This window comes from Erpetoichthys calabaricus, chromosome 8, assembly GCF_900747795.2.
Source record: "Erpetoichthys calabaricus chromosome 8, fErpCal1.3, whole genome shotgun sequence".
Taxonomy (NCBI): Eukaryota; Metazoa; Chordata; class Cladistia; order Polypteriformes; family Polypteridae; genus Erpetoichthys; species Erpetoichthys calabaricus.
In genome coordinates, this window is record NC_041401.2 from 84798989 (window position 1) to 84815821 (window position 16833).

General features: G+C 36.1%; 1 protein-coding gene across 5 annotated transcripts in view; it reads left to right on the plus strand.

Moving 5' to 3' along the window:
• camkk1a (calcium/calmodulin-dependent protein kinase kinase 1, alpha a) overlaps window positions 1–16833 on the plus strand; it is a 198247-nt gene that overhangs the window by 130494 nt on the left and 50920 nt on the right. For all 5 annotated transcript variants that reach the window (XM_028807015.2, XM_028807012.2, XM_028807017.2 and 2 more), the window contains exons 6-9: window positions 974–1025; window positions 7960–8093; window positions 11030–11066; window positions 12495–12516. In XM_028807015.2, the coding sequence (XP_028662848.1) occupies window positions 974–1025; window positions 7960–8093; window positions 11030–11066; window positions 12495–12516 (245 nt within the window). The remainder of the gene's footprint in view (window positions 1–973; window positions 1026–7959; window positions 8094–11029; window positions 11067–12494; window positions 12517–16833) is intronic.

Sequence of the window (16833 nt, forward strand, 5' to 3'; positions counted from 1 at the left end):
TGCTCCTCTATATGTATGGATACAACCAAAAGGATGAATTTTGGACATAAGTACAGTTTTGTGATGGTGAAGAGTTTGACATTGTGGGGGGACTTAAGAATAGAATTGCCTCTGTTCTGAATTTTTAGAAACCTTTTAAGATGTTTTGGCACAACATCTACACTGTGTGAGGTTTAATATGTACAGTCCACTAGGAACAGACACAGCACATTCTTGTCTTGGAAATGCCCCAGGAGAAATTGGACCCTGCTGATGGAGAAATGAAAGACTAAACAGTCCTACACAGATTGTAGTGAAAAGAAAAAAAAATAAATTGCAATACCTAGCTTGATCAATATTTTATCAATTTTCTTTATTTTATTGTCTTAGCACCTTTTCATAATTGTTTAATTTATGCCATTTATCAGATAAGATTTCTGCATGCAGTTAACCCTAGCTTAAATTCCAAAGAACGAACTGACTGGCCAGCTAACCTAGGGAAATACAGGTAGCTAGGACATTAACAGGCCAGCAGCTGATCTAGAGAAAGGTAGAAGGTTTTGTATCAATTTGCTTGTAACTAGTCTCACAAAGTTAGTTTATATGAGCTTCAAATATAAAAGATGAGCCTATCCTTCCTGGAACAAAGCCTGGACTGGAAGGCAGGTTTGAGGAGACAGTTTACAACCTAATTAACCGTGTTTACTTTCTTTCTTTTGTATTTGAAATTACATTTCTGCATCCTTTGAGACTGGACAAAATGCTAAGGGGAACAAAGCTCTGGATTTATTTGGGATGGGGGGCTCAATCTGCCTCCAAAGACATCCACATCTATTACATGCTTAATCTCTTCATTGTCCAGTGTTGTGCAGCTGTGTTATAGACTCAAAGTAAACATGATTTGTTTGTATGCAACTTACATGGAATCAAACCATTGTAACCACTGTGAACCTTATAAATGCACTGACTATTCTTTGTTTTCTTTTGTCCCAAGGCAATGAAGGTACTTTCCAAAAAGAAGCTGATGAAACAGTATGGATTCCCTCGTAGGTGCTCTTCACATTTAACAGATTTTCTTTACTTTATTTTATGTATGTATGTATGTATGTATGTATGTATGTATGTATGTATGTATGTATGTATGTATGTATGTATGTATGTATGTATGTATGTATGTATGTATGTATGTATTTATTTTTGAGATGTAACATTGGCTAATGTGTAGACCTCATTATGATGTGTGTCTTGGAGGTGCAGTGTTTTACTGGAGATATTAATGTGAACTTGCAGGTTAGCCCAAGTTTGTAATGTTTTGTCTGGAGTTAAGGCTGAACCAAAAGGTGCTAAAGCTAACACAGATGTCAGGTAGGCTATGTGCAGGACATGTGCCCAGGAGGTATAAAATGCAGCACAAAAGTAAATGTATAGTGAAATAAACTTTAACTATAGTACATGGAATTCCAGTTTGTTCTTATTCATGTTTCTTTTCCTTTTTTAGTTATTTATTTAAAGAACTTCAGTAAAAAGCCAAAATTCCCCTGGGGAAAAATAAAGTTCTATCTATCTATCTATCTATCTATCTATCTATCTATCTATCTATCTATCTATCTATCTGTCTGTCTGTCTGTCTGTCTGTCTGTCTGTCTGTCTGTCTGTCTGTCTGTCTGTCTGTCTGTCTGTCTGTCTGTCTGTCTGTCTGTCTGTCTGTCTGTCTGTCTGTCTGTCTGTCTGTCTATCTATCTATCTATCTATCTATCTATCTATCTGTCTGTCTGTCTGTCTGTCTGTCTGTCTGTCTGTCTGTCTGTCTGTCTGTCTGTCTGTCTGTCTGTCTGTCTGTCTGTCTGTCTGTCTGTCTGTCTGTCTTTTTCTCTCTTTCTCTCTCTCTCTCTCTCTCTCTCTCTCTGGGGTCTTGTCTTGTTCCTTACAGTGTTACCTTACGCTTCCAGCCAGGCAGACGGTCAACCCTTGGGTCTCCTACTAGTTACATATGTACATAGCAGAACAGTGAGAATGGCCTAAAGAGTTGTCTCTGGTTCATTGTTGTAATAGTATTAGTAAGATAGTATCAGGGTTTGGTGCCTATTTTTTCAGTTACTGTACACCAGGAGAATAGTGCTTGGCAAAAGGAGAGTATGTGAGATTGTCTTAGTGGTAAAAAGGGATGACAACTGGCATTTGTTCATAGAGCAGGCATACATTTTTAAAAAGTCAAAATGACATGGATCTGAGCCCCTTAGTAAGGATACAGATGTGAGTTGGTAGCATTTTTCTGATTTGGAGAGAAGAGGCATGCTTCAAGAAAACATAAGACAGGATTATATTCTTAAATTAAACCGATGAAAAAAGCTACATTTGCACTGCTTTAGTTGTGTGCAGTCTGTTCCGGTAGAACCTGTATTTGTTAAGACCTCAATTTCTTTAGGCAGTGAGACAGAACACTTAATGCTTGTTGCATGTCATTTTTTTTGATGTTGCAGAAACAGTGTTAGCGTTGCAAATACAGTATAGGTAACACTTGCCTATTTTAACTGTTATTTTCTCCCTTTGGGAGATTAGTATTTGTAAATGTTTAATCAGAGCATACAGTAAATGTTGATTAGATTATTTTTCTTTTATGTGGAGAATATCTGTAAGAGCCTCTTTTCCCAGCTCTTACTGGTTTGGTGCAGTCATTCACAGCAGTTTCTTTGGAACTGAGGTAGTTAAGGAACTTCTGCTATAAAGATGTTATCTGTGTCTTAGATTGTTTTGCTGACCAGCTTGCTCTCTTTCAGATTTTCTATGCTGTGTCTTTTACAACTTTGTCTTTTGCTTTTATTTTTTTCTCCTGCTTTCTTCTTACAATTTTTTTGTAAGGTGTCAAGTGTTTTAAGTCATTGTAACTGCTTTGTAAGTGGACTGATTCCATGCTGGTTGTCAATTTCCAAATTCTTGACTGTTTACCTTAATAATTATTTTTTGTCTTCATAACAATGATTATCATGGAGACAGCATTTTACAATCTAAATATTAACTGAGTATTTGTACTTCCAAGAGGTCTATTCTAAAAGAATAAAATGGGGGAGATCCAGTTACCACGTTTTCTTACTGAACATGAAAGCCAAGTGCAGTTTTCTGACAAATTTGTTTATCTCTTGTGATTTGTTTCTCTTTTGTTCATATTCACAGTGCATCATATTCTATAGAAAGTCATTCTGCATCTGTATGCCTCTTTATGTCCTTTGCCATAATTTTCTAAGCAGCACAATATGTCATAGTCATAGTTGTTTTAATTTGTCATTCTGTTATATTATTGAAAGACTGAATGTTGTGAAAACCCTAGACATGCAGTAGTACATTCTAAGGAGAAGAGTTTAAAAATGTACAGTATCTCTAGAGTGTAAAGGCCCTAGGTAACAGGTGCCATAACACTCTTCCTTTCTTCCTCTGGCTTTATAGAAAGAAAGCATTTTCCTTACAAGAGATGATATGGAAGCAGTTAATGTTGCGGCAGAGTAGGAGTGATCTTGTTTATAAATATCATGAGAGAATCAGTTCATTAAGCTGTTACTGCTGAAGGCGTGTAGGAGTATTCTTACTTAGCTATTAGTGCTGCAGTAACACAAGTGTGAGCCTAATTAACTGTAAACACTGTAGGATTATAAGAATGATCCCAGTAAACTGTTGAGGTGTCAAAAAGAAACAATGATCCCACTAAGCTGCCAGCACTGAAGTTGTTGTTCTCATTAGTGAAAATAACCTTCCCAGTGTTACATCCATCTTATTGCTTCACTATAATGTAAAAAAAGCATTGAAAATGGTAAAATGGATCGAAGCATTTAAAGCATAACAGCTCCGTACATGTGGAGAGGTGATGAGTGCATACTTGGCACTTGACTGGAATAGTAAGCCTATATAAAAGGTATTGCATGTGACAGCAAAGCAACATATTTTTCCACATATTTACTATTTTTTTGTGTGATTTTCAAAGTGGTTGATAGAAGTTGCCTTCAAACTTCATTCTGCTCATTACTAACCACCGATCACTTTGAAAAATCATTTAAACTAATTCTGTTTATTTATTTATATATACTGATAAGCCCAGTGTGCTATACATGTTCACAATTTGAAGGTATTGACAGTCCAGTATTAAAGCTGCATTTAGTTCTTTTTCATGATACAAATTAATTAAATGACTCTCCTGTGTCCTGCATATTAACAAACTGCACTAAGTGTGCCATACTTTTAATGTGTCAAAAACAAGTCTTAATGCGAAATGCAACAAGGAAGGTTAAATCCATGTCAAGGATAATATAGAATGTCATCAGCATACAAATGACAGTTAATAAGATTCTGAATAACATATCCTAATAGTAGTGTAAAGAATGGAACAATACTAATCTCTGAACAGAGATGGACACCATATCTAGCTTGACACAGGAATGAGGAATTATAGTTGTCGGACTTATTCACAGCACATGCAAGTAAGAATTTCACTGTGTTCTGCACACATGACAGTAATTACCCTATAAATTTCCCCTTGGGATTAATAAAGTATCTATCTATCTATCTATCTATCTATCTATCTATCTATCTATCTATCTATCTATCTATCTATCTATCTATCTATCTATTAATACCAATGTGATAACTAAGAACAATCCAAAAACAGTTTCAAATTTGTGCAGTCAGATGTAGCCAGTTGTATCAAAAATTGGACTGGAATCTAAAATAATAGTGACTGCAGCACTTCTTAGTTTATAGTGTGTCGTGTCACAGTGCATCAGATGTTGGTATATTAGCCAAGTTAATATGTGCACTTAACCTTCCATCCATCCATTATCCAACCCACTGAATCCGAACACAGGGTCACGGGGGTCTGCTGGAGCCAATCCCAGCCAACACAGGGCACAAGGCAGGAAACAATCCTGGGCAGGGTGCCAACCCACCGCAGGACACACACAAACACACCCACACACCAACCACACACTAGGGCCAATATAGAATCACCAATCCACCTAACCTGCATGTCTTTGGAATGTGGGAGGAAACCGGAGCGCCCGGAGGAAACCCACGCAGACACGGGGAGAACATGCAAACTCCACGCAGGGAGGACCCGGGAATCGAGCCCAGGTCCCCAGATCTCCCAACTGCGAGGCAGCAGCGCTACCCACTGCGCCACCGTGCCGCCCTGCACTTAACCTATTGCAGAAAATTAATTATCAACACTGGTGATGTCCTGATACCATTTTTTATTCAATACTAATGAAATTTCATGATATTTAATATGTATTATATACCACTGCAAAAACAGAAATTCCATTAAAAGTGCCCCCATTATTCAAGTGAACAGTATTGTTCCTTTTTTTGTAATAGAATATAAAATATATAAATACTAATTATAATAGCAGCTTAACAGTATGTCCATCAAGTGGTTACCCAGCTATCATTTAAGTACACTAGTATTGGCATTCATAAATATCAAACTACAATGCAGAGCATGAATTTGTAATAATTATTGGGACCCCCCAGTATAACAACAAATGGGACGCATAGTATAATCTTGAGGGGATTTTAGCATAGGGTTTATAAAAAAATGATAAATCAAGAAGTTCATAATTCTTTGACATTTTTCTCCAGTAACAAAAAAAAATACTAAAAATAAAAATGTTACATCTGTACTGTTAAATTAGTGATTTTCAAGATAATTCAAGATATTTTAATAGAAGTAATCTCTTTATTTTTTGTACTGTGACAATATGGTTTTAAAATCTGGTTTGTCAGATAAACCCTGCTGTTAGGTTTGTAACATTTTCTTTTATATACTTGCATCATTAGCTGGTTACAAAACTTGATAAATGTAATATTTAACAGATGGCCAAATTGATTCACCTTTAATGTCATAAAATCCTGAAGCTTCATTTTTCAAATCTGACCCTCCATTTTTCATATTTTCACTCAGTACTGGCAATACTGTACAAAAGTTAGTTCCATTACATTTTTGTGTGACATCCCTATTCAACATTATGTTAGTGATACCACAAATCAAAACAATTGTTGTTTATTACTGTAAAATGATCTAATATTGAAAAAATACTCAAACATTGGGATATCCACATTGTCCAGTCTTCTGGTATTTGTAATTGGGACAGGTAGTAGGTTTCAATTTAAACTTTAATAATTCAAATTTAGATTTACTTGTGTTGTTAAAGAAAGAATTACAATATTGTGCTAGTAGCTCAGCAAAGTGACTGCTGTAGCTGTAATCATGTGTTATTAAGTTGATTATAGTCATTTCTACCAACTCTGCATGATGACATGAAAGAGTAAAACTATAACTGGATGTCTCCACTATAACAGTTTCTGATTTTGAAAGAGGGGTGTTATTCCATTTGCTTACAATCTTTGCTATCCAATACTACTCCCTCATGTTCCTGCCATATTCAGGATTTGCTGTCATCCCTAGTTATCAATCAGTCATTAGTAGCCCCTGAAGTTATGTCTTGGATGTTTTACAGATGTTACTCCAGAACATAACTAGTTTAAAAGACTTCTGTATTGACAACCTGAGATGTGAGGTTGTGTTAAAAGAGTACCTGGTTTGGATTCTGAGCCTTCTGTCAAAGCTACTATGTCAATTTTAGGTCCACATCGTTTAAATCTTTTATCCAGTTTCATTTGTGTCTTTCCCACTTCTTATTCAATGGCTGAATTTTTTCGCTTGTCACTCTTGATGTTCCACTTCTGACTTACATTTTTTCAGAAGGCTCTGTCCATGGGACAGATCAGTAATGTATCTTACTCTTATATTTTAAATGGGCAGTCCTCTTTGCAGTTTACCTATGGCTATGTAGAGGGGTGCTGTGATTCATTGTCCACATAGCGGTGATGCAGTTTTTTTTCCCCTTCACATTTCCATCCATTCTGTTATATATTGTTGTACCTTCCATTTCAGAACTGTCTCTGTTCATACAAGAATGGGGTGAGTGGGATTTTTGGGTTGGAAAAGGGGGGTTCGGCACTGTGGAGTGGGGGTTTTAATATTTGCTATGGTTTGTTATATTTGTTCTTGAGTTTCATTTTACAAATAATAACTTGATTACAAAAAAATTCAGGTCTCCGTTTTTTTTTTAATAATACAAACATTCTGTGTTGTGAATGAGTTAAGTCACAAAGGGTTGATAAGTGACAACTAAAAAGATGTTTCTCAGGGAGTGACATAGCACATATAGTAGTAGTTTTTGAATATTTTTGCCATAACAGGTTATCATTTGAATCAAAGATAATTTCTACAAAGAAATACACTGCATTGAATGTTTTTTAGCCAGTTATGTTACAATGTTTGCTTTCCTGCTACATAAAGTTTTTTTTTTTCCTTTTGACTAAATTAATCTTGTGTACCTGATATGTAAGGAAGTTTTCATTTGTCACCCAGACAAATACAGACTCTACTGGAAACATCTGACTGACAAATGATGAATAAGAAGGGAAAGATATAACTTCAAAAAATGTTAAGTTCCAACTAAAAAACTTACTGATACAAGAATCAGTACCATAGGGATTCAGTGCCTGCCTTGCCAGGAATGGGCATGAGGCAGGCACCAACCCCATTTACAGCGGAGCACATTCATGTCCATACCCACACTGACTCGTACTAGGCTCATTTAAAGTTACAAATTCACCTAACATACACATCCTCGTCAGGTCACAGAAGACATAGAGTAATCAAGCAAAGTCTATACAGACTTTGATTCAGACCTAGGGCTGTGAAGCTGTGAGAGCGCAGAACTTTTTATATGATAACGATAATGCCCAATAGCTAAAAAAGTGTAAGCTGCCCTGTAAAAGGCACTATATAGGATTTGGTGGAATCCACCATGCTAACTTCCACCATGCTAACTTCCATCACAGTTTCGTATCATTAATATGTAAGGGAACTGTTTCTGTTGTGCAGATGCCTCATTTCTTTTATCTAAAAAAACTGACTTGTCCTTTCAGGTCGCCCCCCACCTCGAGGAGCCAAAGCTGCTCAAGGTGAACAGCCAAAAACTTTGGGTCCATTAGAGAGGGTGTACCAGGAGATTGCTATCCTGAAGAAGTTGGATCATATCAACATCGTCAAACTAGTGGAGGTAAATCAAATGAATATTATTTCAGGTAAAAAAAATCTGTTGGTATTACTTTACTCTATATGTAACAATAGTTTTACTGTGAAGTTGTGAATGTATTTGAAAATCTTTCATAAAAGAACAGATGGAAGTACAATGTGAAACTTAGTTCCATCACAAAGTTGGTGGGAGAAAAGCAAACTGGTAGGACAATAGCACTGTCTGGGACCCACATTCTAACATGGGAAAGCAGGATCCGCTCATGGATGGTAGACCCTGTTGAGCAAGAAATTTAAAGTGATGGTTCAGAATATAAATTGCTATCAAGGAAGTTTAAGGGTTATTGTGGAACGAGTGGGATACCTGGGGTAGCTAGAGTGAATTTTTGCCTTATAGCTGATCCACAATGTAAGGCTAAGAGCAGGTTTAAAGCCACCACATGCTGGAAGGGCTTAGAATCGATAGGACAACTATCATCTGCTGGCATACTTGTAGTCTTTTATTCTTCACTACAATGTAAGTAATGCATTGTTGAGAATTTTTTACCCGTTTTGTTTAGCTTTAGTACAGATATTCTCATAAACATGTTAGATCATTTTATAAAAAATAAATTAATATACTGGAAAGTGTTGTAGAAGAGGATGATGGCAAAATTGAATGCCATCATGAAAAATCCCCTCCATCCCATTCCAGGAGGTGTTCTCTTGGAGCACTTTTATACCACAGGCTCATTCTACCACAGTGTCTCGGGGGTCTTTTCTGTCCAGTGCTACCAGGCATTTCAATTCTTCCTCCTGGGGCGCTCTTTAAGTTTATTTTGAAATGCCATTTTGAAATATCTGAACAATATACATTTATTTTTTTTATATGTCAATTGATTGATTGGCTGTATTATTTGTCCTGTGAGTCTGTATCCTTGTTTCTGCTGCTGCAAACATGTGAATTTCCCCTTGGTATTAATACAATTTATCTGATCTAATCGAATCTAATAAAAATAAGTTACAATAATGTAAGATACATAACTGTTGGATGTTTAAATATACTTTCCCTATAAGCCACATTGATCTAGGCCTTCTTGCTGCCCCTTCTGATTGTTCTTTTTACTCTCATCAATCCTTTCATGAAGGCTTGCACTTGGCAACATTATTGTAGTGTAGAGCAAATGCTGTTTTGTTTTTATTGGCATAATGTTGAATTATAACAATTATTTTGTCATTCACAGTATTTTATTTTTAATTACAGATCAAATAAATCTAAGGCAAATCAAATGTGATCTTTGAAATCCAAACACCTTTCATCATACTGCTATAAAACAATTAATGAAACAAATGAATAGCTGGAATATAAGTTGTTTTTATTAGCAGTCATCTCAGTTATAAAGCCATCCATCCATCCTCTTCTGCTTATCGGAGATCGGGTCGCAGGGGCAGCAGCTTGAGCAGAGATGCCCAGACTTCCTTCTCCCCGGCCACTTCTACTAGCTCTTCAGGGGAATCTTGAGGCGTTCCCAGGCCAGCCGAGAGTCCCTCCAGCATGTCCTGGGTCTTCCCCGGGGCCTCCTCCCGGTTAGACATGCCCAGAACACCTCACCAGGGAGGCATCCAGGAGGCATGCTAATCAGATTCCTGAACTCAAATCCAAGCAAAGCTTTATAACTGAGATACATTGGGGAAGTTCAAGTATCTCAGTTATAAAGCTTTGCTTGGATTTGAGAGTGAAAATATGCATACCCCAAAAAACAGGAAAATGCATACAGCAAAAAAAAAAATCTGATTCATAAAACCTGGAGTATGCACTTTTCTACACAATGTACCTATATAAATCTATATAATATGCATTGGTAAACCTGCCTCAAAACTGATATTTATACAGCAGATGTACATTAATGGAATGTCACTGCTTAAGGTTAACAAAAACAGTTTCATCCTCACTAGGTTCCTTTATTGCAATATGAATACAGTAAAGTACTCTGGTTATGTTAGGAGAACTGGAAACTGCTGCAAATTGCCTTTTTATGTTGGCCAAAACTGTTACGTGTTATGTACGTACATACACCCACACCACACGAAAACTGAATGTAGTGCCTTAGTCATCAGCTGATATGATGGATTGAGGATTGGCTTAAATATTCCTGACCTATTGGCCAGTTCCCTGAAAAATAACTACAAGTTAGCTGATATAAACTGACTAAAAAAAAAAAGTTCTTCAGTGCAAATATGCAACATTGGTCCACACAAAAGGGAACTACAGTAGAGTCTGTGCATCATATTAATCACTTTTGAGGATAATGTTTGCTACATCAGTGCATATTATAATAAGAGCTCAGTGATATGGATTATTATACACGTGAGTTGTTACTTAGCCGGTTTAGCTGCATTTCCCTACTTGATCACGTGTCCCTATAGTATCTTATGATGCATATACATATATTCCAAAATCTGAAAATATCTACACTCCAAAATACATCTGATCCTCAGCATTTCAGATTAGGTATGTTCAACCTGTATTAGTGACGTATCACTTACCTGCATTAGATAGATAGATAGATAGATAGATAGATAGATAGATAGATAGATAGATAGATAGATAGATAGATAGATAGATAGATAGATAATTCATTTTCTCTGTATCAACATTTTTACATATTGACATTGTTGATATTTTAAGTATATACTAACAAACAGAAAAATATTATTTTAATAGTGTAATATTATAGCTTAATATAAATTTCATCACTAAAAAGTGGTCACTTAAAAATGCAAGTCTGACATATTCTTAGATTAATTAATTAGTATACATTTCTGTTAAACAACCATGGGACTTTCTCTATGTATTTCTCTGGTGACTGGGTGTGACACTTCTGATGAAGCCTATTCTGCAGTATAATAAAAACAAATTAACCATGAAATGAATTTTCTTGCACAAATGTTCATTTTATCCCGCTCCTTTTCATTTCCTAGGTGCTTGATGATCCTTCAGAAGATAATCTTCACATGGGTGAGTCTAACTTTATATGTTTCCTGTTTTCTTGTATGGGATATAGCTTTTATTAGGCAATTGATTTTCACCTTATACTGATATAGATACAGTAATGGATTAGGGTCTGGGCACATTATCGGTGTCAATTGCTTGGACATATTTTTAAGAAAGTGTTAAAGAATCAATAAAAAATCTAAATTAATTAAAATAGATTAAATATAAATTGAGTATAAATTGTATGGTGACACCACAGACTTTTCCTGTTGTAGTACAGTTTCTTGGCCTGGGCCTCAACAGCATGGAATGAATCTCATGTCAGTCCTGTTTTTTTTTTTTTTTTTTGTTCTTTATTTCGTCTTATACGATTTCTCGTATTAGAAATTTGTTAGTTTTCGCATACCCCTTGGGGTCAGAGCGCAGGGTCAGCCATTGTACAGCGCCCCTGGAGCAATTACAGGTTAAGGGTCTTGCTCAAGGGCCCAGCAGAGTAGGATCTCTTTTGGCAGTGATGGGGATTCGAACCGGCAACCTTCAGGATACCAGCGCAGATCCTTAGCCTCAGAGCCACCACTCCACCCTAATATATTCAGTAATATATAGAAAGAGAGATGTGGAAGCAACTCTCTGAATAGCTTAAGTTTTGTGATAATATGCAAAGACAATACACAAACCTCAAATTAAATTTTTGAGCATGAATTATTTGTGTTATTAAATTATAAAATGTATTACGCATCTTTGGATTTAATAATGATATCTTATAAGGTACATTTGGCTTTTAATATTCATGGTTTCCTATACCTTGTCATGGTGTCTTACTTTATGTGATCAATTCCTGTCTTTAATTTATGCTGTTGGTAATTTATTTTCATAATTGTTGTTCTCATTCTGTATTGCCATGAGTATACTGTATCCCCTTTGTTTTCATTTGCTTTTGTCAATTTTGCACCCCAAGTAGTGTTCTTAAAAACTTTACCTAAAGAAAATGAAGGAATCAATATATCGCTGTCATTGATTTTATCATGCTGGGGTGTTTCAGCCCTTTGTCAATAGTAGTTTCATTTTAAAACTGCCTTGTTAAGAAATTGATCACTTAATTACTTTTAAACAATTTTCTTTGAAAATTAAAAATTACAATTTATATATTTTTCTTATGTGTTCATTACCTGGCAACTGCCTTAATATACATTTTGAAATGAGATGGCTCTGAATGAGTATCTAATCTTTCTGTGACTAAAACACACAGAACTTTGCTAAATTCTTTAGAAAAGAAAAATAAACTTTAATTTGGTAGTTGTTGATTAACACTCTAGAAATGTGGAAATAGCATGACCATTTAAGATGGGAATATAATGAAATTGTAGAACTGACCCCTGTTTTGAGATCTTATTTGTTACACTTAAATTACTAATGAAATTGAGAACATTTAATGTATTATTTCTCTTTTAGTTTTTGAACTTGTGCAAAAGGGGTAAGTATTTTTATTTATTTTTTTTAATCATGAAATTATGAAATGTGTTTTTTGTTGTTATGCTTGTTGCTGCAGTCTGCCATGGTGCTTACTTACCTTAATAGTGATCAGTTGCACTGCAAGAAATAAGTTATTAGTGTGTGTGTGTCATCTTTCTTCTTCCTTCTAGAATGTACACTACTACATTTTCATTTAAAAACAGCGTTTTTAAAGTAACACTAGTGTTTTCACATCATTTATGAATGTATCTCCAGTCACACTAACATAACCAAAAATGCATATGACATACAATAGATATTCGCCTACACAAGGCATGTGTTCATCAGCGGAAACTCCTTGACACCTTGAAGAAGGCAATGCCTCTGGCCACAGGTTTTATTGCAAAAAAAAAAAAATTAAAAATTGGTAAATAATTTGCCTTTTGTGCAAGTATGCAGCATCCAGACTATGCAAAACATAATATTAGACTCTTACAGGTAAGCAACACAATTGCCATGGAAAGCAGCATCTCTATATCTGCTATCTCAGAATATAGTCAAAAGTATTTGGCTCTGGGGAGCATTTTCAAAAGCCTCAGTTTTCAGGGGTTAAAAGTGCCAGGATTACTTTGACAAAAGGAGAAAACAGAAACTGATGTCTGCATTTTTAAATGAAATAGTAGGAGTGTGGATGTAGTCTAAGCCCAGGTTTATACTTCATGTGACGCGTTTTACTGTTTATACTTGTGCGTGTACTTTACGGAAATCTGAAGGAATCCACCAGGTGGCAGTGTGAGAAATTATCACGGTGAGAACAGGTTTGGCTTTGCTGTGTTGTGAATTGCCTGGAACACCTATTAAATTCAGATGACACCTTACCGCAAAAAGGATGTTTAATGATTAAATCCATCAATCCAGGGATTTGTCCATTCCAGCAAGCATTGGGCACGAGGCTGAAACAATCCCTGGACGGTCATCAGCTCATCGCACGGTGAATACAAGCACTCACATACACTAGCGTCATTTTAGTGTCACCAAATCTGCATATTTTTGGAAGGAAACCGAAGCACACTGCAGAAACCCAGAAGGAAAACATGCAAACTCCAGGCAGAGAATACCAGCAACGTGACACCCTGCAAGACAGCAGTGCTACTGCTCCGCCACCGTGTCACCCCCATGTGTGTAATTATTAACAGTATTCATTATTTAAACGAAATTAACAATTTATCTGTAAAATGTAACATACATACTTTAATGCATTTCATCATGAAAGTGATATTAAGTATAAATCTTAGGATTATAAATGTGCAGAGAGTTGGAATATCATACATTTAATGTGTTCTGTTTTGCAATCTATTGCTGTTTGCCGCTGCTGTCAGGTCTGGAGGAAGCCCTAGAAAAAAAAGACGTCACAGAAGATGGTATGCGAGACTTTTAAAATGTATCGTGTCATTACGATAGGGGATATGCAACGCTTGAATATAAAAGCACCACAAATGCATTTGTATGTCGGCATTTTGTTTCACCACATCGAACCATTCATCAAACATCGAAGCACGCACATCGATCTCGTAGGATCCGCAAAGCGGCTTTCTGTCACATGTAGATAGTAACCAGAGGCTCAGACGTCACATTCCAACTTTTAGCACACTGCGGCCCCCGACTTTTTGCTGGTACTGCAACTCGCGCATGCGTCACGTTAATTTCTGAGGATCTGCTCAGAGGATGCGTCAAATGAACGCTGGGAACGCGTGGCAGCCATGATGCGGGTGCGTACGCGTTCTGAGCGTGAAGCCCTAAGACATGGTGGTCACTTTCTCTTAGGGGCCTCATAGTTACCAGTCATTTTCTTTTGCCTAGAGCTCACTAGAATAGTCTGTACTTTGCGTTTTAAATGAGGGAGGTATGGTAAGATGAACTAATGTGAATGTTTTCATGTATCATCATAATTCCAAACATTAACATGAACAAAACTAAAGTTAAGCTATGTTGCATATAAAACTTTTAGGGATTCTTAGGAAACCATTAGCTACTTTTCTGAATTACCTAAATTATTATTAATTTTTCATAGTTACAGGTTTTAAGGAAATTTATTCTTTTGCAACCTCTGTTAATTTTGTCATTTTGGAGATGAAAAGTTATTGATGCTTCTGTTGAGTTGTGTTTGTGTGTGTTTGTTGAGTGAGTGTACTGTATAAAGTTTTAAGTCTTGTTTCACTTTGTCACTTTCTTAAACCCATCAGGAAAAAGCTAACAGTTGCTGCCTTTGTCCATTCAGAGTTCCCTTTTTTAGTATTTTAATGGTTTATACAGCTAAATACTGTGATTGACCTGAAATTACCAGTTTTAGTGCATGATGGTGGCAATTACAATTTACAAAATTACTGTTCTGTTTGCATTTGACATCAGACTTTACTTAGTGTTTCATCTGGTCATTTTTCTTAGTTGGTATTTCATATAGCAGTTTCAGGCTGATGGTTTTGAACCTTTCAGCTGAAAGGTATCCAGATCTTTACAGTGGATCATAGACAAGCAAACAGAATTTATACATGTTAAAAGTTCACTTTCTTCTAAGCTGGAGGATAAAGCTGCTATTGACAACAATTTGCAGCATATATCAGGGAAGCCAATTTCTTTTAAGAAACAAAGTACTCTGTAAAAAAAAAAATCGTTTTACCCCCCCAACTAATAGCTATAAATTAATTCTCCATCAATCCATTTACTTGACTCCTTCAAGATCACAGGGAGTTCAAGATTATCTATCAGTAAATGATGCAAAAAAGGAGCTATAGAGTTTAGTGGCTGGGAATGGAGTAAAGGTGAACCATTCATTCTTGTCAAGAGTTCTGTATTACCCCTGATCTGCATGGTAGGGTGGCACAAAAGAAGCCATCCAAAAGATCCATATGAAAGCATAATTAGAGTTTTCCAAAAAGCATGAAAGTAACCCATTTGCCTTGTGGGAAAAAGATTTGTGGACAGTTGAGACCTAGGTAGCATTTTTTTTTATCTTATCCAAAATTCAAAGATGTGTGTGGGACAAAAGAAACACTGCCAACCCCTCACTATCTAAAAAAAAACTATCTGCAGTGACGTATGGTGGTGGTAGCATTATACATTGGATTTTCTCTTTATTAGTAGGAACTGGACACTTGGTTAAAACAGAAGTAGAAATGTTTAATGGAAAATACAAGCATACTGAGGGAGAATTTGTTTTAGTTTTTTGATGTTTCAGTGTAAGATTATCTTTCAGCAGGGTAATGATCACACACATAAAGCTAGAACTACCTTAGGACAAAATGTTGAATGTACAGTAGTCTGATCTCAGTCTGATTGATAATCTGCAGCACTCATTTAAAACTGTGGTAAACAAATGTCTTCTGATTAACCTGATCATCCTGGAGAAAATCTGTTTAGAAGTGTTTTAGATTGTTACATATTTAACCAAAATGACTTTACAGTTGTTAATGCTGCAAAAGGGGGTCTCTACAAAATATTAGTGGCAGAAGACTGAATACTTATGCAAAGATCATATTTAATTTCTTTAATTCTTAATTTTTTGTAACATAAAACATTACTTTTAAACACTGCGATAGGCTGGCGCCCTACCCGGGGTTTGTTCCTGCCTGGCGCCCTGTGTTGGCTGGAATTGGCTCCAGCAGACCCCCGTGACCCTCTAGTTAGGATATAATGGGTTGGATAATGGATGGATGGATGCTTTTAAACAAAGATATTCTAGAAAACAAATTTTCAAAGTACAAATTGTTAACTGTTCTATAGGCTTTTTTGAAACAAAGTGCCCTTATCCAAACTGAAAAAACTTAAATTACATGGATTGAATTCAGTTAGAAATTTAAAAATTTCACACATACAGCAGCTTTGTTGGGTACCACACTTACTGCTTTGAATTCAAACACTCTACTTTAATTTCTGATTTTTTTCAAGATTAAGCTATCATTTCAATAGTTATAATGAATGATATCCATGTAAGACAGAAATAATTAAGTGATACTCCTGTGCATAGGTAGCCAAAACAATTTAAGAACACTACATTTGTTAAGACTCATCTCCATTAAAACTCCCAGGGCATAGAACCCACTTTTTCCATTACAGAGTCACAGGAAGTTAGTCTTGCAAACCCTGAACAAGACAATAATCCATCCTAGGATACAACTGTGATCCCATAGGGGAAAGTGTGAGCCTCAGATTAACCTAAAAATTTTGTTTTTTCCCAGATTAAAAATCCATGCACTTGTCCACCTCACATAGATTTGAGCCAAGAGTTGAACCACAATCCCTAGAGCTATGAGCCAGCAGCACTTTCCACACTGCCATAAAG